Here is a 20963-nt window from a genome sequence, read left to right as displayed (position 1 = left end):
TTTCTCTTAAAGTTTTCGCTTCTCGATTTCTTGTGTTTTTTGTGAGAAAATGTTTTCCGTGCCCTGTTTGCTTCGATTCCATTTATCTACTTTTACCATACGTATGATCTCTCGTATGGTTTTCGCCAACTAGGATGGGACGAAAAAATGAACCATTCTGATTAACCACCGACCGAACGGAAAGATTTTCTAGCTTAGTTGGTTTCGTCGTATCGAAGGTTAAAACCTACCAATTTCAAACACATGCCCCTCCCTCTTCCCCATAAGTTGTGTCCGTTTTTTGGATGAAGATTTAGTTTACTTTTATTTTGTTTTACAGTTTTACCTTGGGCACACAATCGAAACCATCCCGATCCTGCGTACGTGCAACAACACAGACGTCCATTGTATTAATCGTGTATTGATCATGCACTAATCGTGCGTATCGAATAATCTGGTTTTTTATACGTATCTCGCAATGTTTATTAAAAAAAAGTATACACCTTTTTATCATCGGGAGCACATTCCTGCGTTCACTTATGTCAGCATTTGAGTGTACCAAAAATAGGTCCTTAATTTCTTGTTCGATAAAATGAACAATACAGAGCACCGCAAAGATTCCCGGCTCTCGAGAATTTGCCAGCAGAACACAAGCAGTGGATGGCCATTCAAAGAGTTTCGTGAATAGTACTTTCGTATTAAAAGTTTCGTGCTCGCTCTGTGGTTCACGTGTCAGTCCGTTCATTCATGCAGTTGCGATGCAGTTTATGTTTGTTTTTTTATCAGTTTTCACATTGCCCCCACACACGTAATTAGTTTGTTTTTCCCGTTCGTTTCACTCTTCGAAGCGAACGGAACGGGTTTTAACTGCTATAATTTAATGAATAACTTAACAGTATATAGCATATTTATGTATAGTATATACGATATAGAAGTTGCATTCTTGTGAGTTTTTGTTGTAGTCACGTTATTATTTTTTTTTTGTGTTGTTGCATACACGATGCTGCGTTGCGATATATCTGGGAGATTATTTCTAATCTGGTGTGGTTATATTTTGTCGGCGTTTTCATTGTTTGTTTATGTTTACCCCCCCCCCCCTCACCCTCCCTCTCCCCCCTATTACATTCCAGTCTCCTTAATTTCATTCCACATTTGCTACAACGCCGACTTTCATCAAGTGTGGCTCACGCTATTACTTAAAAAAACATGCTTCATGATTAAAATATACCTCGTTTCTTTTCTATGAAACTTTCATCGCTTTAGATGCTTCTTCTCTCTGTACACATAATTTCCTGTCCTGTTTGTGTTGTTTTTTTTGTTTTTTTTTTTTTCATTTAGGACTTTGTATTTAGTGGGATGCGCTTTTTTCAATCAACACGATTGATCAACAACTATTACCTACATTTTTACTATTTGAAATACATTCATTACATTTTTCTCGTAGTAGATGCTTAGCGAGATGCCGTACATTTTCCACAGTTCGGTATTTTTATTACTTTTATTTTTTGTGTTGTGTAATTATCTTCTCTTCCCACCATCATCAAAACGTTGGCAGTTGCTGCCTAGTTAAAAAAAAAAAGCAATGTCTAGAGATATTTCCATTTGAATGAGCTATGCACTAAAGAGCAGGAGAGAAAGGGTATTTCAAAAGTAAATCGACCCTAAAGCATCATCCAAACACTTGTCTTCATCTATACACACGTCTGCCGTAATGCATCTCTGTGCGCAGTTGGATTGGATGGTTTGGAATAATTTTACGGACGTAAATGTAAGCGACGATGAATGTACGGTGCAAACTCGATTCGCAAATCATGGGATAAAAAATAACATTCTTTAGAAAATTGTCTTCCCAGTTGGGGGAGGGGAGGGGAGAGGTTAACACTTAGCCACAACAATCCATGGTTTGTTTTCGATCATATTTGTGTGGCCAATTGTGTCAAAGTGTAATAAAGGTAGCCAAGTACTCATTTCGCATGATCCTCGATCAGGTTTTTGTCACGCTTCATGCATGCTGGAGGCAGATCGGACTCTGGTGGTGGAGTTATGGTTTAGTTGGGATTGCGGTAGATGTTGGAGCCACCACCGTTGTTACCGCCGGCGCTGCCCCGATGATGGTTTGTCGGGCCCATCGTGCGATCGTTGCGTTCCTAGAATTTCGAACAACGAAATCGATAATTTTAATTCTAGGAATTAAAATTAAAGTTGAAAGTAGAGAATGAGTAGAACGTCAAATTCAGCCACCAGAAAGACCACAACAACAAAGCACACAAAAGGAAGGAGGAGTAAGCAGCAAGGATACTTCAAAGTGACCAAGAGACACCAATGAACCTAGTTTTGTGGTGTTTCTCTAACAAATGCCCCCGTTGAATTGTTAATGCTGCATGCAAGGAGAAAGCGCTTTTACCTCCTGCATTGCACAGTGATCACAAATCAACGGCTGCAAAACACACTTACCCTGTAGTGGTCCCGCGAAGTGCCACGTTCGCGGTCACCCCGGTACATGCCACCGTCGCTGTCGCGCCCGTTGTCATAATCGCTGCCCCGTGCACGTCCGTAATCGTTCGGTCCTCGTCGATCTTCGCGATAGTAGTCCCGGGAGCGGCTGTTATTATAACCGCCACGCGGTTGATATCCACCGCCGCCGCCGCCGCCACTGGCTCCTCCGGACCCTGGAGCGCCACCATCATGGTGATCGTCACCGTTGTTGCTACCATTGTTGCTATTGTTGTTGCGACGATCAAAGCTCTGATAGCCGCGTCCACCGTCGTGGTGGTTGTAGTTATTACGGTTATTGTAGCCGCCTGAAATTTAACGCCAGGAATAAATTAGGTTAACGGTCAGGTCGTTGTGATTGCGTTATCTGTTGCTTGAGGATATTATGTTGCTGTACTAAACATTACACTCCTCCAGCATTCGATATCATAAACTACCGGAAGTCTATATGTTGCTGAACTTTGTTCGAATGCTTTTTAAATGATCTCAAAACAAATCGAATCGAATTTAATCCATGCAATTTCCCATCGGTATTCAACAGTATTGGTTTCGCGTGTGAACTAAACATTGGATCAATTTTTCGCGTGCTGATCAGCATACTGTGTAGTGAATATTAATCTTTTCTTCGGGGTTGTCTCTAGATATGCCTGGTTTCCTTCACGCCAGGCTTTCTCATTAAGAAATTTTTTTCTCGGACAGTTTCAGCAAAAAATGTTCCTGTAATTGTGTCCGATATTTCGAAAGTAGTTTTTCGACGTTCTTTTCGAACGATTATCCTTCGTTCATTTACTGATAGTATTGCATGTTCTTTATGTTTGTGAATAATTTTTCAGTCTTCCTTCGTATTGTCAGCAGTCGATCAAGCGAAGATATCATTTTACCAATTCGACACTAGTTTCAGTGTCCAATTCCTCCAGTTCATAACAAAATTGAAGGCGCCGACGAGGCAGTTTGTGTGAATCAAATTTGCCAACTGCCGTGGTCTCTGTCATAATTATCTAAGCCTGATTGATCAGTCTGAAGAAATAGCCAGAAATACCTCATTTAACGATGTAAGAGGACTTTTGCGAGTTCAAAATATTGTGCTTTATAAATGTTTTTATAAATATACAGCAAGGGAAAAACTAAATAGCACCAATTACATTCTCTAGTTGTGATTTACTAGCCAGTCATTATAATGCTTGATGCATCGGCAATGGTTTTACAAAAGGTCAACCCAAAAAAAAGTTCTTTCATACGAACTTTTGTAAAGATAAGTTATATTTTGCAAACAATAACTCACCATAGCTGCTTCCGCCGCCGCCCTTATTGTAGCCACCACCACCACCATAGCCACCACGGCTGCCATATCCATCGTAGCCATCGTCGCCACCCCGATCGTTGTACTTGCTGCCGCCGTACCCACCACCTCCACCATGATACTTTCCTGGGCCATCGTAATACTGGCCACCGCCGCCGCCCTGATGCTCCCGGCGCTCCCGCTGATTATGGTACGAGTGGTTCGATGGCGGAGGGGCCTCGTGCTTCCGAGTGTCCTCCTCCATCTGACGCTTCTCGTAGTGCTGAAAATCGTCGAATATCGACGACTGGTGCTCGAAGCTGTGGATGATCTGCAGCACCTGGATGCCCTTGGCGTTGGGAACTTCCTGCGTGTCGCGCGAGTTTGTCATCGATTTGTTCTCGTTGTTCTCTAGGCGGATGTGGCGCAGGTGCGAGTTCGGGACATCCTTCACGTAGATCCAGCGCACCTTGAACGTGCCCTTCCACTTGTCCTGCGACCAGACGCTCGAGTTGGAGTTGTAGTCGACGGCGGTCATCATTTGCGCGACGCCACAGAAGTGGCCCGACCCGTTGACGGAGAAAAACAGATACACCATGCCACCCTTTTCTTCGCGCTCGCGAAACGCCTGATCCAGGCGCTGGTTGCCGTGCTCCGTCGAGCACCAGATTTCGTACTTAATACTGCGATGAATATCGTCTTCCGAGTACGACTTGATGACAAAGAATCTACAGCAATGAAACATAATCGAACGTGAAATGAAGTGACAAGGACTACAATAAACGTTTAAGCTTGGTACCTGGCTAGCTCGGCCGTCTTGAGCAGATCCAATGAGGCCGGATTGTAGTTGTTTTTGGTCTTCAACTGGTCGAGTATGATCTGCGATTCGGCCAGCTTGGCGGCCATTTCGCTATCAGACGGTGACGGTGATGGAGAACGGGCCTTTACTGGTGGTACGGCAGCGGTGGTCACATTGTTGCCACCAACGGCCGCCGTCGATGGTACATCGGAGCTATAGCCTCCACGTTCACCGCCAGACTGATAGGCACCGCGATCCCGTTCACGATCACCGCCACGATCGCCATGCGCGTTTGATGGTGGCCCACCACTCGGGCGTTGATGATGGAATGGCGCTCTTTCGTACTGATGATGCGGCGGCTGCTGATAGCCCGACGCCCCACCAGAACCACGATCATTCATATTCATGGGCGGACGCTCAGAAGAACCTGAAACGGCCGGTCCATCGGAGCGGCCTGAAGAGGAGTACGGGGCGGCGTTGCTGTGGCTTCGAGAGTGGCCGTAGTTGTTCGTGTGATGCGGAGCCCCCTGATGGTGGTTCTGGTGATGCGCATTTCCATAGTTTCCGCCGCCAGATCCTTGGTGGTGTTCTCTCTGCGGCGCCTGATACTGCGATGAGTGGTTTCGCGGATGCGTTTGGTTATGGTTATGATGCGGTCCGGATGAACCCCCACCATTTCCAGAGGAGGTGGCACCACCATTATTTCTCTCGTTATTCGGTTGCTGTACCGGTTGCTGCTGCTGAATCTGAGCTTGACCCGGTGTGGGCCATCGCGAGCTCTGCATGCCCGCTGGTCCCATGTTTTGCTGCTGATGGTGGTGTTGTTGTTGCTGCTGTTGATGATGATGGTTATGATGATGCGATGACGACTGGTGTGACGACTGTCGGTCGGACGGTCGTTCACAGTGCGGACCACCGGCGGAGTCACGGTGGCCACCGCTCGTCTTGGAGGACGGCGCTGGGCCCGGATCGGCCAGAGGCGACGGCCCATCGAGGACCGGTGGGGGTACGATTGGCGGTGGCGTCGGCACGACCGCGCTCGGTCCGTTCTTCGACGGCGAATCCCAGGTGCCAATGTCCATGTTGTGCTTACCGGGAATCATCGGTGGCGGGGGCATGCCCGGTCCCTTCTTCTTCACCGTTGTGCTGGTAGTGTTCACTTGCGGTTTTGCCGGCTGCGAAGCGATCGTGGCCCAGGTCATCTTTTTGGGAGCTTCCTTTTGCTGCTGCTGTTGATGATAGTATTTCGATACGCTGGCGTTGCCACCACCGCCGCCGCCTGATGAATGGTTGTTGCTGTGCATGGAACCGGAGGAACCGAATCCGAGACCTTGCATACCCTGTTCAACATTCTGGAAAAGAGGGATGACGGATATTAATTGACATGTTAAAAAAAAGTGACTCAGATCGACATGCTTAGTAAAAACAAACTTCTAATTAGAACTCACCTTGACACTATCATGACCCTGGTAAGCCCCATGATTTCGGTAGTAGTCATCGTTCGATTTCTTATGATGTCCGACCCCACCTGGACCGTGATTCACTTGCGCACTCCAAGAATTGTAATCGCCATTTCCTGTTTGGAAGGATGCATTTACAAACAATTGATTAACTTTCAGAAGGATGTTAGTTTCTCTCCCTTAAATTGTTGCTCATTTTCCCCATTTCGTTACTTGTCCAGCTACCCTTTATCGATAAATATTAGCAATCTCCCACTTAATCTGTTCAAAAGTTTTGAACGTGGCATAACTTGTACTTTAAATCAGGGCTCGGCATACATTTCCTAAAAAGGGCCAAATGATTAAAAGGAAACCGAAAGCGCGGGCCGGATACCTTAAACAATGATTTAATGTTTTCAAAGTAGAACCCTTTTGAATGGTATAAACTTTTTAAAAAGTAAAGTTACGTAAAATGAGCTAAAAGATACAATATTTGTAATTTTATCGCTAAACTTTTTACACATTTTTACAATTATTTTCATTAAATTTTGATTTAATTTTTCAACATATACCAGAAACACCTCGTTCAACAATTTTAATCTTTAATTTTAGGAAGAAAACAAATCTGACATCGTAAAAAAATGAGTTGTGTTTTTGGTATGAGTATGAAGCACTAAAAATTTCTTACGGGCCAGATGAAATCAGATGGCGGGCCGGATTTGGCCCGCGGGCCGGACTTTGCCGACCCCTGCTTTAAATACTTTATCTATTTGTGTAAGAAACTAAAGTTAAATAAATGTAATAATCTTGAAGAATATATCATCGATGGCAGTACATTTGAAAAGTAATAGTAACAAAAATTGCACAATAAAAACTAATTCCAAAGGGACCAAAATTGCACCTTATAAAAACCCCAGAAATACATATCAATCAAAGGTTATTTTTCTCGGAAACGTTCTAATTTGTTTGCAAAAACAAATCTAACTATTTAACGAATCTTTAATTTTTACTACCTTTGGGATGTATTTGTTAGGGAAATAATCTGAATATCATGGTAGGAAGAACCATGTTCAAGAGTAATACGAATACGTAGGAAACTCCTACTGAATATGGTTCTCCCTCGAGTTCATACGGTTCACATCCCAGCGATTCGCGCGATGGAGTATCTTAGCCAAGGTCTCGGAAGGAAACTGGTTTAGCAATCCAAGTTCAACGTACTTTTCTTCTTTTTCCCAACCTATGTTTCCTTCAACACTGCGGACCCCGTTCGTTCGTCAACAATTCTTCCAACGATCGTCAGCCGTGGAAATGCACACACACACACGCGCATAGCCAGTGCTTTGCACTACCACCATCATCATCAGTTGGCTGACGATCAATGAATGATGGTCCAGCATCATGAAAATATGCTTAGGCGAGCCACCGGATGGGGACGCAGGCTCGCTTTGACGAAGGGGTGGTGGATGTTATAGGAAGGGGACGACGGAAGCAATCCAACACCGGTGAAGATGACGTGACTTTCATCTACCGGGGGAAAAATAATCACAGGCAAATACAAGGCAATTGGGGGCTCGAATTGCTGATCGGGGTGGACGCCGCTTTTCTTAGACAAAACGTATCTTCTCCCTGGTCCCTGTAACTGCTGCTGGTTTTTCCACGCTCGCTTACTAACACAAACCCTTTTTTTAGTTTTTGCGATCCACGCCATCATAGAGAGCTTTGGTTAGCAATGATTTTCAGAAAATAATGATCCAAGCAGTGTTGCCAAGCAACTCAGTGTAAGTGGGATTCTACGCCTAGTTGTTTTCATTTTCTTGCTTCCCCCTGGCAATGAATTGTAACTGTACGAAGAAGGCGACTTCTTCAACCATATCTCTCCCGTCCGCTCTTGTTCCACACCGTAAACGACACGCGCGTTTATATAAAGCTACACAAAGCATCCGCGAGCAGAAGATCGTACAAACAAACATTGCTTCAGAGAAGTAACAAAAAAACAGCGCGCGCACATACATACTCACAAATACACGTGCGCACGCGCATGCAAGGGCAAACTGCTCCCTTTCTCGTTGGATTCGGGAGGAGCGACGTCGCAACTGGATCTTCTTGGGCCCGACGCGACAGCTTCCTCCCCGGTTCGGGAGGACTGATTAGTCGGCTTTCCGTCCGCCGGGCTGTCGACTCAATTCCTCCCCCTCCATCGTGTGAAAGTTCAATGAAACGAACTACAACTGCGTAGTGAAATAATTGACAGAGAAGATTTCCATGGCCCAGCACCACCAGCAGTAGCATTGGGTTTACAAGTAAAATGGGCCAAACAATAGTACGTTTGTTTATGGAAAATGCTCCTCAGCACCCCGACATGTAATATGCGGAAATATAGTAAATAAATCGTCCAGAAGGGAGACGTTTCATGATCGTCTTTATGGTTCCCCGTATCTATTGATGTGGCCTTGTACGATAACTCCTACATTGCCCCTTTGTCCATGAGGAAATGGTGGACAGTCGCTGCGTTATCATTTTAGCAAGTTTTTTAGGTCACCAGGCAAACAAATTGTTTTTTTTACTCGTACAAACACTTTCATCGGCATAATACCAATGCAAGTGTTTCATTGCATTTGAGATTGAGAACGACAAGATTTTTGCTTCATCGATCCCAGTAAACATGGGGCGCCACAGTAGGCCGACGAAAGGAAAAGGTAGCCGAAGGTCGCATATTTGCATCAGGAAGCAGAATGCAACGGAACAAACATCAAACGTCTTGCAATGGCGCGGAGTGGTTGGGTGGGTGGGTGGGTGGGTCAGTAACGGCGAATCTATTTACCATGATTTCCTTGTCCTTTCATCCGCTGCAAAGAGTGAGAAAAAATATACATTAGATCTCCGTCTTAAATCTTAATGCCGTGCACCATTGCTGCTCCTTCCTCCCACGCGACCCTTTCCTTGGCCCAATCGATGTCCATTGGGACAGTGTGTGGATCGGGATGAGGGAAGGAAGGAGAGGGTGCCTTTGTTTGTCTGGCTTTTTTCGGTCAACCCCGAACCCGACACGCCGCCTCTGCGTACCTGATCTGACACGGTTGACATTGGTGGTTGTTTTTGCGGCTGCTGCTGATGCTGAAAGTTCTAACAAGTTGTAACCTACGAAAAGCAGCAGTTTTGCACGTATGCAACTCCGCACTTATTGTTCGTGGTTCGTACTCTAGCACACACACACGCGCACTTCACACCCTGCCGCTTGCTACGACCGGTATGTTCAGACTGCTGCTGGAGGGAAAACTCCCAACTAAAAGGGGTGCAAGGCGTCGTACGAGGGGGGAAACCCCTAGTGGCGTTTAGTGTTACTGGGAAGTAAAGCTATCAGAAACACGACCAAAGAGGCTATCGCAAATTCGCTGGAATTCCTCTTTTTTCTAGCAGAAGAGCAGGAGTTTTCCGTGGGTAGAGTTTTTGTCTTCCTCCCCCTGGCGGTGGCTCACTTTGAGTTGAATGTACACCTATTCGCTTTTCGCTTGGTTATGCGGGCGGGGACAGATGGGATACACTTTTTTCCGGTCACGGAACACACGCGCACTCGTCGTCAGCACACGGACGAACCGAAAACGGGTGACTCGATGCGGAGTCGGATGATACGAAATCGAAAAAATAAAGAAAGAACGGAAACAAACGTCGAGATGCGTCCAAGAATAACCCCGCAACAAGCCGCACGGCCGACGCGAACAGCGATGGTGGATGGTTTCCGACTGCACTCTGCTTAAGCACTTGTATTTCTTCCGTTTTCACTCCACTCCACTCGCGAACACCCAACGCCTAATTGGCCAAGCACGATCGAACGAACGGTACCTGTGTGTGCAAAACGAGACGGTAACGAGAGCTTTCCGCTGCACCGCCAAAACGCCAGCGAAATGTGTGTGCTGCACCACAAACGGCTGCTGCTGATGCGCTCCTACGCTTTTCTCCGGGCTGATGCTTCAATCGAGTGAAAAAGCACTGCACTGCACTGAAACACTTGCACCCGTTGTTCGAGGCTGTTCGAAGCGGAATTTTCCACGAACGTCCACAAGTGTTACAAGCCAAGATGGGTAGTGTCTTTTTGCAAAAGCAATGGATCGGTGAAAATGATCTCTTCACGGCACTGCCGTCGTTTCTTTTTTTCCGGCGACGACGTTTCACAATATGGCCGCTGAATCAACTGAAGTGTTGCGATTCAAGATCACTGCACACAAGGTACAGCCATGAGGTGTTTTCCGCCCCCGTTGACAACAGAGTGTCAAAACTGAGATTTGTGGTGTGAAGGAAATATCATTCAAAACTGTGTTTGGTCTTGCACAATAGCACACAGTTGACTGTAAACACTATGTTAAATATCGTCACTAGTGTTAAGTTACAGCATTTTCTTAGCGAACCATTAACCTTCAGATCTACAACCGCCTACCTGGGTAAGTTTTCCCCTTTTATTTTGCAATTACTTCGAATTGAACAGTTATATCGAATCGAAATTCCTGGAATGCCTCAAGCAACATGTTCTCTATCATTCTGCCGAAAACCGACTTTTTATTTTTATTCTAAGTATTTTTTTACACCATTTTTCGATTTATACCCCTTAAATCTACAACCGCCTACCCGGGTAGGTCATACGTTTTGTACGAGAGTTTATATTTTTCTGTACCAAGACAAACCACCAGTAGGTGAAAGGAGGTGCCCCTCGGGTTTTTCTTTTTATATTTATATTGAAAACAATCCAAATTTATCTAAGACACACTATGAAAGACTGTTTTACTCCTCGAACTCCTCGAACAATTAGTAATGAGATAAACTCAAAGACGATCTACAAATATGCAAATTATGCTACATTTTGGACCACACAGCGGCATCGAAAGCATTCTAGGTGAACTTTCATCATTTGCTACACAAAATAATAATTTTTTAATTGCAAGAAAATCATTGTTACGAACGTCCACTTTAAAAGTACTCGAACTGCTCGAGCCGTTCGGACCATACAAAATAGTTACCATAATAGCTGGCTAGGTTCGAACCCAGGAGCGGAATTGACAACGGAGTAGCTGGAAGGAGTGGAAATAAGCAAGCCAGTAGCAAGTCAGAAGCGGACGTAAAAGGACAAAAGTTTTATCGGTACGATCAAGGAATAAAATCAGTTGAGTGAATAAAACAACCTATGCTCGAGATCAAAACCTGTCCAAATCTAATTATTTCGAAGAGTGCAAGAACATTAAAAACCTTATTTGGGAACATTATAAAACTTTTTTCGCACTATCGTGTATCTTGGACTTGCTACTCATAGTAAAAGTAAAAGAAAAACGTGCCTTTGGTGAAATTGAGGACTGAACATGCCAAGAGTAACGCGAACACCGAAACCCACATCGAAACCCGAGCATGCGGAGAACCCGACAAATCCAGAAGCTTCAGGAAGCAGTATGATCGTGGGCGCAGACACGGTTTCGGCGAAGCACGTGCGTACGCCGATTATCGATTCTCCTGGAGCGTCAGTGTGCACCATGGATAAAGGAGGAAAGCCAACAAGTGAGCCATTGTGTGGTATAGTAGCCATAGAAAGTTCGGGAAACATAACCACAGCGGCAACCACAGAAGAGGTTATGGCGAAGCACGTGCGTGAGCCGAAAGTTCCTGGTACGTCAGTGTGTGCCACGGAACAAAAAGATATGTTGATAGGTGAGCGATCTGGAAATATTGTTCTCGCAAAGGCCATCAAGTCGGAGCGGGCCATGTCTGCGCTTTCCTCCCATAGTTCGCAAGCGTCATCAGTGCGTGTTCGTGAGCTGGAGCTTTCGTTGAGGAAATTGGAAGAAGAAAAAAACATCGAGCAGGCATATATTGCAAAAAAGTATGCGTTATTGTCCCTAGCAGCAGAACAAGACCAGGATGGCTGCTCCCTCTACAGCCGATCCAGTAAGACTAGTAGCCGCCAAACTAGTGCAGAGGGTCCAATTAAGCAAAGCCATGCTCCGTCGGGGTCGCATACGATCGCCGAATCTAAAAAACACTCTGGGCTGAATAAGGAGAAAGTAGCAGCACGTAAGGCAATTTCCCGAGAACTTCCAAAATTCGATGGGAACGCTGAAAATTGGCCGCTATTCATTGCAACCTACAACCGCACCACTGAAATGTGTGGCTTTACCGAGGAGGAGAATTTGATACGGTTGCAAAACGGCCTCATCGGGAAAGCGCTGGAAGCTGTGCGCAGTCTGTTGATGTACCCAAGCAACAATGCCCGGATAATAAATACATTGAGAGTGTTATACGGACAGCCCGAGCGTATAATCCATCAACTGACTTTGAAGATAGGCGCTCTTCCCACCCCCAAAGAAGACAGACTGGAAACACTAGTGGATTTTGCGGTGGCAGTGCAAAATTACTGTGCAACTGTGGAGGCGTGCGACATTCCGGACTACCTATACAATGTTACACTACTGCACCAGTTAGTCGGAAAGCTTCCCCTCACAGTAAAGCTCCAGTGGGCACAACATAAAGCCACTTTACCCGAAGCTAACCTCTCGTCTTTTAGTGACTGGTTGTTCACTTTAGCCGAAGCGGTTAGTGGCGTTATAATACCGTCGACAACGGAGATGGATCAGAAGAAGCCGAGCGTGCCCCAGATGTCTGACAGACGAGGCAGGCGAGTAAACTCGCACACTGTAGACATACCTAGACGACGGACTACCGAAACAGGACAATGTTGTGTCGTTTGCAATAAGAACTGCAAGTTATTAACCGAATGCAAAACTTTTCAGCAAATGACACGTCAGGAGCGTTGGGAGGTGGTGAACCGGAACGCGCTTTGTAGGAGTTGCCTGCAGCAATACAAAGGCCCACCCGAAGCGTGCTGCAGTTTTCAACTGTGTGGAAAACACGGATGCGTGCGGAAACATCACCAGCTGCTACACAACGAGCATCAACGAACCAACCCGTCGTTGCAACAGCCTCGCATCGATCCAAATCTAAACGTGTCCCACAACACCCACCTATCGGTATCCGGGTCGGTGTTGTTGAAATACGTACCAATAACGGTTGTAGGTGCGGGGAAGCAGATCGATACGTTTGCACTCCTGGACGAAGGATCGGAATTAACGCTCATCGATCAAGCGTTAGTCGACGAGATGGAACTGAATGGAAAGCTCAACCCGCTCAGCGTCAAGTGGTCCGATGGCACGATCAGGACGGAACCAAAGTCGCAAATGGTAAACGTTCAGATTGTTGCTGCAGGGCGAAAGTTCACTTTGAAGAAGGCTAGAACAGTAGCTCATCTCAAGCTCACACCTCAGACCGCAAATATGACTCATCTGGCTGATCGATACCAACATCTTAAAGGCTTGCCGTTAGTGTCTTACGAGAATGCTACACCGCGGATACTCATTGGTGCGAGTCATCCCCAAATAGCAGCAGCACGCAAAATAAAAGAAGGACGCTACGGGGAGCCACTAGCAGCAAAAACGAGCCTAGGCTGGACAGTATACGGTCCAGTAGGAGGTAACGCGGGTGAATCATCGAGTCCACCATCATTATACATTCATCGCTATGAGGACAACGTAGACGCAGATATGCACCGTGCCCTGTTGGAGTATTTCTCGCTAGAAAATATGGGCGTGACAAAACCTGCAAAACCGCTGATGGCCGCCGATGATGAGCGCGCGATGAACATTCTTCAAACCCGCACCAGTTTCAACGGAACGCGTTATGAGACAGGACTACTCTGGCGTTTTGATAACGTTAACTTGCCACCAAACAAAGATATGGCGCTGCGCAGACATCGAAACCTAGAGAGACGTATGGAAAAGGACCCAGAGCTTGCTCGTGTGCTCAAGCAAACCATAGCGGATTATTGTCGGAAGGACTACATACGTGAACTTTCCACAATCGAACAAGCAGATGTCAAGTGGTACCTTCCCATTTTTCCCGTCGTTAACCCTAACAAACCTGGGAAAGTCAGAATAGTGTGGGATGCAGCTGCCAAAACTCACCAAGGGCTATCCCTGAATTCTATGTTATTGAAAGGACCTGATCTCGTCACTCCATTGTTCGACATCCTACTTCGTTTCCGGGTTCATCGCATTGGCATAGCCGGAGATATCCGCGAGATGTTCCATCAAATTGGCATCATCGACGAGGACCAACGGTACCAGTGTTTTTTGTGGACAAAGGACGATGGGAAACCAGCAGTGTACGCAATGAAAGTCATGACCTTTGGAGCTTGCTGCTCGCCATGTACGGCACAATACATCAAGAACCTCAACGCAGATCAGTATCAAGCTAGTCATCCAGAGGCCTGGAGTGCTATCGTAAAGTCTCATTACGTGGATGACTTGCTGATAAGTGTTAAAACGGAGGCAGAGGCGGCGAAGCTGATCAACGACGTAGGCCTGGTACATGCAGCAGGGGGTTTTGAGATCAGGAATTGGATCTCAAACTCCACAGAGGTCATATCAGCGGTTCAAAAGAGCAGTCCCGTCAACAAATATCTAGATCTTTCCTCAGAACCATCGATGGAAAAAGTATTGGGAATGTGGTGGGACATCCAGAGCGACATGCTCACCTATAAAACGAGCGCATTGTACAAACTTCTTCCGTGGATCGATCGGAATGGCGTCATGCGTATGAGAACCAGAATCACAGCGTATAGCTATGCCACCGAAGAAGCTAAAAACCCGATTATCCTACCCAGCAAACATCACGTCACAGATTTGCTCGTAGCGTACTTCCATCAGAGCTACCATCATCAGAACATCGAGACGGTCATCAACGAAATTCGTCAAAAATATCAAATCAGTCACTTGCGTTCACGTCTTTCTACGATCCGGAGCAAATGTCAACAATGTAAAAATGAGAGAGCAGTGCCAAAGCCACCGATGATGAGCGATTTACCACCCGGTCGACTAGCTGCATTTTCCCCGCCATTTACGCACACCGGCGTCGATTATTTTGGACCAATCGAGGTAGTTGTAGGCCGAAGCAACCAAAAGCGTTGGATAATGCTAGCAACGTGTCTCACTACACGGGCGATCCACATGGAAAAGGTGAATTCATTGACAACCAGTTCCTGCATCATGGCGATTAGAAATTTCATCACCAGACGAGGCCGTCCCCGCAAGTTCTACAGCGACCGAGGAACCAATTTTATAGGAGCGCAACGTGAACTGATTAGACTCGCAGAACACATCGACCTGAATGGACTAGCCACCGAATTCATCGACTCAGAGACGGACTGGGTATTTAATCCTCCACTTACGCCTCACATGGGCGGGTCATGGGAGCGACTAGTAAGAACCGTGAAGACGAATTTATCGGCAGTTTGTTCCTTCAAAAGCCTCACGGACGAGGTACTTACAAGCCTCACGGACGAAGTTCCGGCGCCTTATACGAGCGCCCGGCTACTAAGATTGCAGTATTGGACGTTCTCCCGAATACAGAGTAAGACAATTAGGATTGTCGTACTGGGGGGGAGTGTTACGAACGTCCACTTTAAAAGTACTCGAACTGCTCGAGCCGTTCGGACCATACAAAATAGTTACCATAATAGCTGGCTAGGTTCGAACCCAGGAGCGGAATTGACAACGGAGTAGCTGGAAGGAGTGGAAATAAGCAAGCCAGTAGCAAGTCAGAAGCGGACGTAAAAGGACAAAAGTTTTATCGGTACGATCAAGGAATAAAATCAGTTGAGTGAATAAAACAACCTATGCTCGAGATCAAAACCTGTCCAAATCTAATTATTTCGAAGAGTGCAAGAACATTAAAAACCTTATTTGGGAACAATCATGATGCAACGGGTTGAATTAAATACAAAAGAAACTGTTATCGTTTGAAACAAAACGATCGAATTTATGTATATGAGCTAAGTTTTAAAATGTTAAGGCTTAAATATCAGATGTAACAATGTATAATGTAGAATTTCCTTCAGATATGCCACTGAATTTACTGAGGAACATGAACATTTCCAAAACGTAAAATTTAATAGAAAAATATTTCTACATCTTTGAAACTTCAATTTATAAGCAAAAATGTTGAAGGCACCAAGAAGTTACTTCACCAGAAACTTAAGAAATATAAACAAACACAATAACTTATGGAAAATGTATGGTTTACAGAGTTGGCGATTGTAGATCTATGGGATAAAATATATTTGAATGAAAAAATTACTTACTTATCGAATTTTTAATATTATCATTTGAATGGGATGTGTTAGAAAACATTCTTAAGTATCATTACTGAAAATTTCAACTCACTACGGCATCTAGAACAAAAGATATTAGCTTTGAAGCACAGCAAAATGCAAACCCCCATACAAAACGTATGGCCTACCCGGGTAGGCGGTCGTATGTTAACGTAGGTATTTTTGGTCGTAGACCTGAAGGTTAAATAGTTCCACAACCATTGTAAACAAATTGATCTACGTGAACAGACCTGCTTACCTGTACTGACTTTGGGAGGAACGACAAATAAACGAATTACAGAGGTACCGTTTACGCGCGAGAGTAAAAGAGATCACTATATAGTGCTCTTTATATATTGAAGGAGTGCGTTTAAGCATCTGGTTTGAATACTACTGTAGCTCATTTTTGCTGCATGAAATAACGTTTTGTCTGATAAAACTACTAAATATGTATGTTTAAGTCAGATAAACCATTCAGATGGATTTTGTGAGGTGTATACACAATTTGGTAGGTTATTTCTCAATTTCTACAGATTATTTTAGAAATGAGTAGTTTTGCTGTATGGGATCTGCAATTGCCGTTCAAACGAAAATGACACGAATTGTCATTGAACTCAAGTGTGCGGTGAACTGTCATGTTCTTTTCCGCACTAGCAGTTGACCAGGTAAGACGTGCTACGCGGTCTGCAATCGTAAAGTGTGGTAATTCCTTCTCGGCCCGTGGGATATACTAATTTCTAACTCCTGTTTTATTGTTATTCACAGTTGTTAGCGACGTCTATCTTTGTAAATTGTGCAAGATGGTTACCGCCAAGAAGCAGGTATGTAGTGACTGTGCTGGCTGAACGTGGACAACTTCGACATAACCTAACTTTTTGTCATGTGTTTCCTTACAGAAAAAGGCTTTGGAGAGCATCAACTCCCGCCTGGCGTTGGTGATGAAATCTGGCAAGTACTGCCTGGGTTACAAGCAGACCCTCAAGACTCTCCGCCAGGGAAAGTCTAAATTGATCATTATTGCCAATAACACCCCCCATCTTCGGTGAGTAACTGATACAAGATTACTGAGAAGTAGAGTTTTCCCATCGCCAACGCTACGTTCATGTGGAACCATATGGAGTCAGACTTGACTGAGAAGTATGTTTCCTTGTCGTTGGAAAACCTATGGAGTAATCCTAGCCCAACTGGGCGCCCCCGGGGTGCGCAAATCACCTTGTCTGCATATCTCGTCAAGTCGAATGGTCCAAATGGTGAACCCTGAAAACGCGCAGCATATAATCGATGGAACTACGGTGAACTCGTTCTCAGGTAAGCCGGTCAATGAAACTAACGTTATTACTTTCCCCTCCCCCACTCATCTCGCGCAACCACAGCAAATCTGAGATCGAGTACTACGCGATGTTGGCCAAGACCGGTGTACACCATTACAATGGCAACAACATTGAGCTGGGAACGGCCTGCGGTAAATACTACCGCGTGTGCACCCTCTCGATCACCGATGCCGGAGACTCCGATATCATCCGCAGCCTGCCGGAAGCACAAGCTGGTGGTGCCGGTGCCGCACAGTAAATGTCGCTAATCGGTGTAAATATATCGTTTGTTGGCGTTTCCATCGTATGGAGATGGACGATGAACAGGAAATAAAACGTGGTAAAGATGTTCGTGTGAGTCAGCAGATGGTATCGCACGGTATCTTAAAGCCAATGCATTTTATTTTGTAGTTTAATGATGACATGGGGATTAAGCTGTTCGTAGGGTAAGTTAGTTTTTTTTCGAATTTTCAAAAACTACTTCAAATATGATTAGTAAGGATGTATTTACTTGGTTATCTGTTTATTCACTATCTACTCAAGTTGACTACACAGAAGGTGTACCGAAAAGGGAACCAGCGGTACGTCAGAATTTTACAGAATGAAGTTCGGTCACTATCGCGACCCGTTCATTCCAAATGTTCATCAAAACTTGTTCACTATCGCGGTGGACTTCAATCGGTCGCGTTCGGTCGAACCAAAGAAAGTTAAATTGAGTTTTAGATAGCCCCATGTTTTAAAATATTATTCAACATGACCCAGCGTGAGAAAAGTAGACCCACCGGGTTTTTGAAAGTGTATCTTGCGCTTTATAATTCAGCACAGTTCACCGGGTAAGCTTTCTGGTTATCTCTCCATTCTTGCCGGCAACACAACACGTCGTCGAGCGAGCGAGATTAATAAGTTCCACCAGCCACAGCCAGACAACACACGATACACGCATCGTTATCATTCAAAATCCACTGACTTTAATTTTCCGGTACGCCCTTTGATCCCAGCTGGACGTACATTCTCATCCAATTTTTGGCCCACTTCTTCGTCCACGGACAGACGCTCGATACACTATGGAGTCAGGTCGGGAAGACGACTTACTTTTTTCAAATGCTGGCCACACTAGAGGTAATATTCACCCCACCTTCTTCCTCTGTTTTTCGATCACTGAAACATAATCCCCTTTCTTCAGGTTGTGCATGCCATCGTTGGCATCGTTCCTAGCAACGTAGCAATCACCTTTCTTCAGACATTCGGGCGCTGCATGGTCGTGGCTGGTGCAATCGATGGATCCCCGACCGGGCAACGGTCTCCGGGACTGCCGTTGTCACTGTTCTGCTGGAGCCTAACCGAAAGCGTGCGCTACAGCTACTACGTAGCCCATTTGCTGTTGGACAACGTACCCACCCTTCTGGTGTGGCTTCGCTACACCATCTTCATCCCACTGTACCCGTGCGGATTTTTGGGCGAACTGCTGTGTGGCTACTGGGCGCAGAGTTATTTTGCGGAAACCGGCAAGTGGAGCCTTGGGCTACCGAATAGATTCAATTTTACCTTCTCGTTCTACTACTTTGTCTGGATTATGATGGTCGGCTATCTGCCGATGTTCCCGCAGATGTATCTGCATATGTTTTCCCAGCGGCGAAAGGTTCTCGGACGAGGCAATGCACCGAAGGCGAGCAAATCAAACTGACGACTGATGGTGTGCAGAAGAAAAAGTGTCATTTTTGCTGATAGTTTTTGAGTCAAACACGATCCAGGAAAAACATGTTCTTACGTGGTACCGTTTTAAATACTTTTATTATTCGTTTAACGACCCAGACCAAAAATGCACACGTGTCCACAAACACCACCACAACGGAATGGAATATAATTAAACTTAAACTTAAAGCTAAAGTTTGTTAACTTATCAGTCCATGGAATCCTGATGAAACGTAAGAGAAAGAAATCACCCCTAAAGGAAGAATAAAGTAACATTAAGGTAATGTTCCTCCACAGTAGGAAAACGTGTATGCAAATTCGTATGCATACGCTCAGGCAGGAAACCCAAATGCATCTAGTCACTTCGCTTTCTGCTTGGCAGACGCCGCAGCTCCGGACGGTGCGCCCAAAATCTTCTTCCGCTGGGCGAACATGTGCAGATACAGCTGGGGGAACAGCGGGATGTACAGCAGCATCACTATCCACAGCAGATAGAAGTAGGAGAAGGTAAAGTTGTACTTGTTCGGCATTTCGACGCTCCACTGTTTCGTTTCGCCAACGTGCGACTGGGCCCAGTAGAAGCACAGCAGTTCCCCGGTAACACCGATCGGGTACAGCGCGATGAAGGTGGTGTACCGGAGGAAGATGAGTAACTGCGGGACAGCGTCGACCAGATTGAGGGCGTAGTACCCGTACCGGATGATCTCCGTGATCGACCAGGCGAGAATTGCCAACGGTAGCCCGGGTGAAACTTTTCCCGTCGGCGTTGCCATTACCACCCCGCAAACGACCACAACACGGGAGAGCACCTGGAACGTGGTTAGGATCGGATTGCTCGGTACGATTCGGGTGAATGCGTGGACAATCTGCAAAAGCAAAAACCATTCGGTTCCGGTAACATCATCACTTGGATCAGTTGAAATTTGACCTACCTCGAGGAGGGCAGCATTTTGGAAGAGGATCACAGTAAGGCCCAGATAATCCCACAACGTTTTATCCGTCCCCTTATCGAGGGTATAGTATGCCACCAGTTGATATAACATGTAGGTCCAGCTGTAAAGGGTCCGCAGCGTCGGAGGCAAAGAGAAAGTTAGGTCATTAGTCAATCCCCTTTCTCGAGCTCGATCGTATGAATTTTCCTTCGGAAAAGTACTCACCCCAAAACTTGTGCACCATTGTACAAAATTAGGTACGCTTTAACGATCGGCGATGGTTCCTTTGCTGCCATTTCGCTCGATTCTGCTTACGTAAGCACACAGAAGTAAGGAAACCAGCTTTTGATCGTTTGAGAACGACGGCAAAAAACGACTCGAAACTCCGCACAACCTTTGACTGCGGTGTCGATCGGCAGTGGATTGGATACGTAAATAATGAATTCCACACTTGTCGGTCGGGGTTGCTTTTTCACCTTTGCAATGTAGGAGTATGTAGGGCAAAGTAGACCATACTGTTTACAGTCTTATTTTTATTAATTAGAATATGCCACTTAAACTTATTTCCTTTGGAACTTTAAACATGTTTATATCTATATGATTGAATGTGTAGTTTCAACCCAAAAGGAGGCATAATTATTCGTCTTGATTCGTTTTGTTTACGTAGCAATAAATTTATAATCATCCATGATATATTCTGCCCTAGGTCACCCTACCCACTTCCAGCGTGTATATATGCCAATTCACCACAAATGTGGTGAATGGAAGTACATCATCTGTCGATGTCATCAGTCATTAATTTTTCCTACTGTCTAGAAACCTTGGGAAGGATTCGAAAGAATGTTTTTGAAAAAATTCAA

The 20963-nt window shown here is 45.3% G+C and overlaps 5 protein-coding genes across 6 annotated transcripts; 3 read left to right on the top strand and 2 right to left on the bottom strand.

The window, feature by feature from the left end:
- Positions 1 to 1246: 1246 nt before the first annotated feature.
- Positions 1247 to 10117, bottom strand: LOC131261069 (YTH domain-containing family protein). 2 transcript variants are annotated; one of them, XM_058262970.1, is made up of 7 exons: positions 9053 to 10117; positions 8811 to 8835; positions 5999 to 6126; positions 4551 to 5902; positions 3755 to 4479; positions 2434 to 2780; positions 1247 to 2126 (listed from the first exon to the last, which is right to left on the bottom strand). In XM_058262970.1, the coding sequence occupies exons 1-7, from the start codon at positions 9071 to 9073 to the stop codon at positions 2028 to 2030; spliced, it is 2697 nt and encodes an 898-aa protein (XP_058118953.1). In that variant the 5' UTR covers positions 9074 to 10117; the 3' UTR covers positions 1247 to 2027. The 2 variants fall into 2 exon arrangements, with proteins under 2 accessions (XP_058118953.1, XP_058118954.1); XM_058262971.1 differs by having other exon boundaries at positions 2028 to 2162.
- Positions 10118 to 11334: 1217 nt separating this feature from the next.
- Positions 11335 to 16941, top strand: LOC131261956 (uncharacterized). Its single transcript, XM_058263838.1, has 3 exons — positions 11335 to 14955; positions 16827 to 16834; positions 16935 to 16941. Exons 1-3 carry the CDS (start codon positions 11335 to 11337, stop codon positions 16939 to 16941), a joined length of 3636 nt encoding a protein of 1211 aa, XP_058119821.1.
- LOC131271442 (large ribosomal subunit protein eL30) lies at positions 16766 to 17865 on the top strand. The gene is made up of 4 exons (XM_058272875.1): positions 16766 to 16834; positions 16935 to 16990; positions 17066 to 17211; positions 17543 to 17865. Exons 2-4 carry the CDS (start codon positions 16970 to 16972, stop codon positions 17736 to 17738), a joined length of 363 nt encoding a protein of 120 aa, XP_058128858.1. The 5' UTR covers positions 16766 to 16834; positions 16935 to 16969; the 3' UTR covers positions 17739 to 17865.
- Positions 17866 to 18168: 303 nt separating this feature from the next.
- LOC131267715 (very-long-chain (3R)-3-hydroxyacyl-CoA dehydratase 2-like) lies at positions 18169 to 19170 on the top strand. Its single transcript, XM_058270696.1, has 3 exons — positions 18169 to 18312; positions 18478 to 18598; positions 18663 to 19170. The coding sequence occupies exons 1-3, from the start codon at positions 18233 to 18235 to the stop codon at positions 19161 to 19163; spliced, it is 702 nt and encodes a 233-aa protein (XP_058126679.1). The 5' UTR covers positions 18169 to 18232; the 3' UTR covers positions 19164 to 19170.
- An 81-nt stretch (positions 19171 to 19251) lies between these two features.
- Positions 19252 to 20522, bottom strand: LOC131267808 (very-long-chain (3R)-3-hydroxyacyl-CoA dehydratase 2). Its single transcript, XM_058270778.1, has 3 exons — positions 20329 to 20522; positions 20104 to 20224; positions 19252 to 20037 (listed from the first exon to the last, which is right to left on the bottom strand). Exons 1-3 carry the CDS (start codon positions 20397 to 20399, stop codon positions 19531 to 19533), a joined length of 699 nt encoding a protein of 232 aa, XP_058126761.1. The 5' UTR covers positions 20400 to 20522; the 3' UTR covers positions 19252 to 19530.
- Positions 20523 to 20963: the final 441 nt, after the last annotated feature.

The sequence above is a fragment of the Anopheles coustani genome, chromosome 3 (genome assembly GCF_943734705.1).
Source record: "Anopheles coustani chromosome 3, idAnoCousDA_361_x.2, whole genome shotgun sequence".
NCBI classification, from domain to species: Eukaryota; Metazoa; Arthropoda; class Insecta; order Diptera; family Culicidae; genus Anopheles; species Anopheles coustani.
Note: the sequence above shows the minus strand (reverse complement) of the source record. Positions and strands in the feature narration are given on the sequence as shown.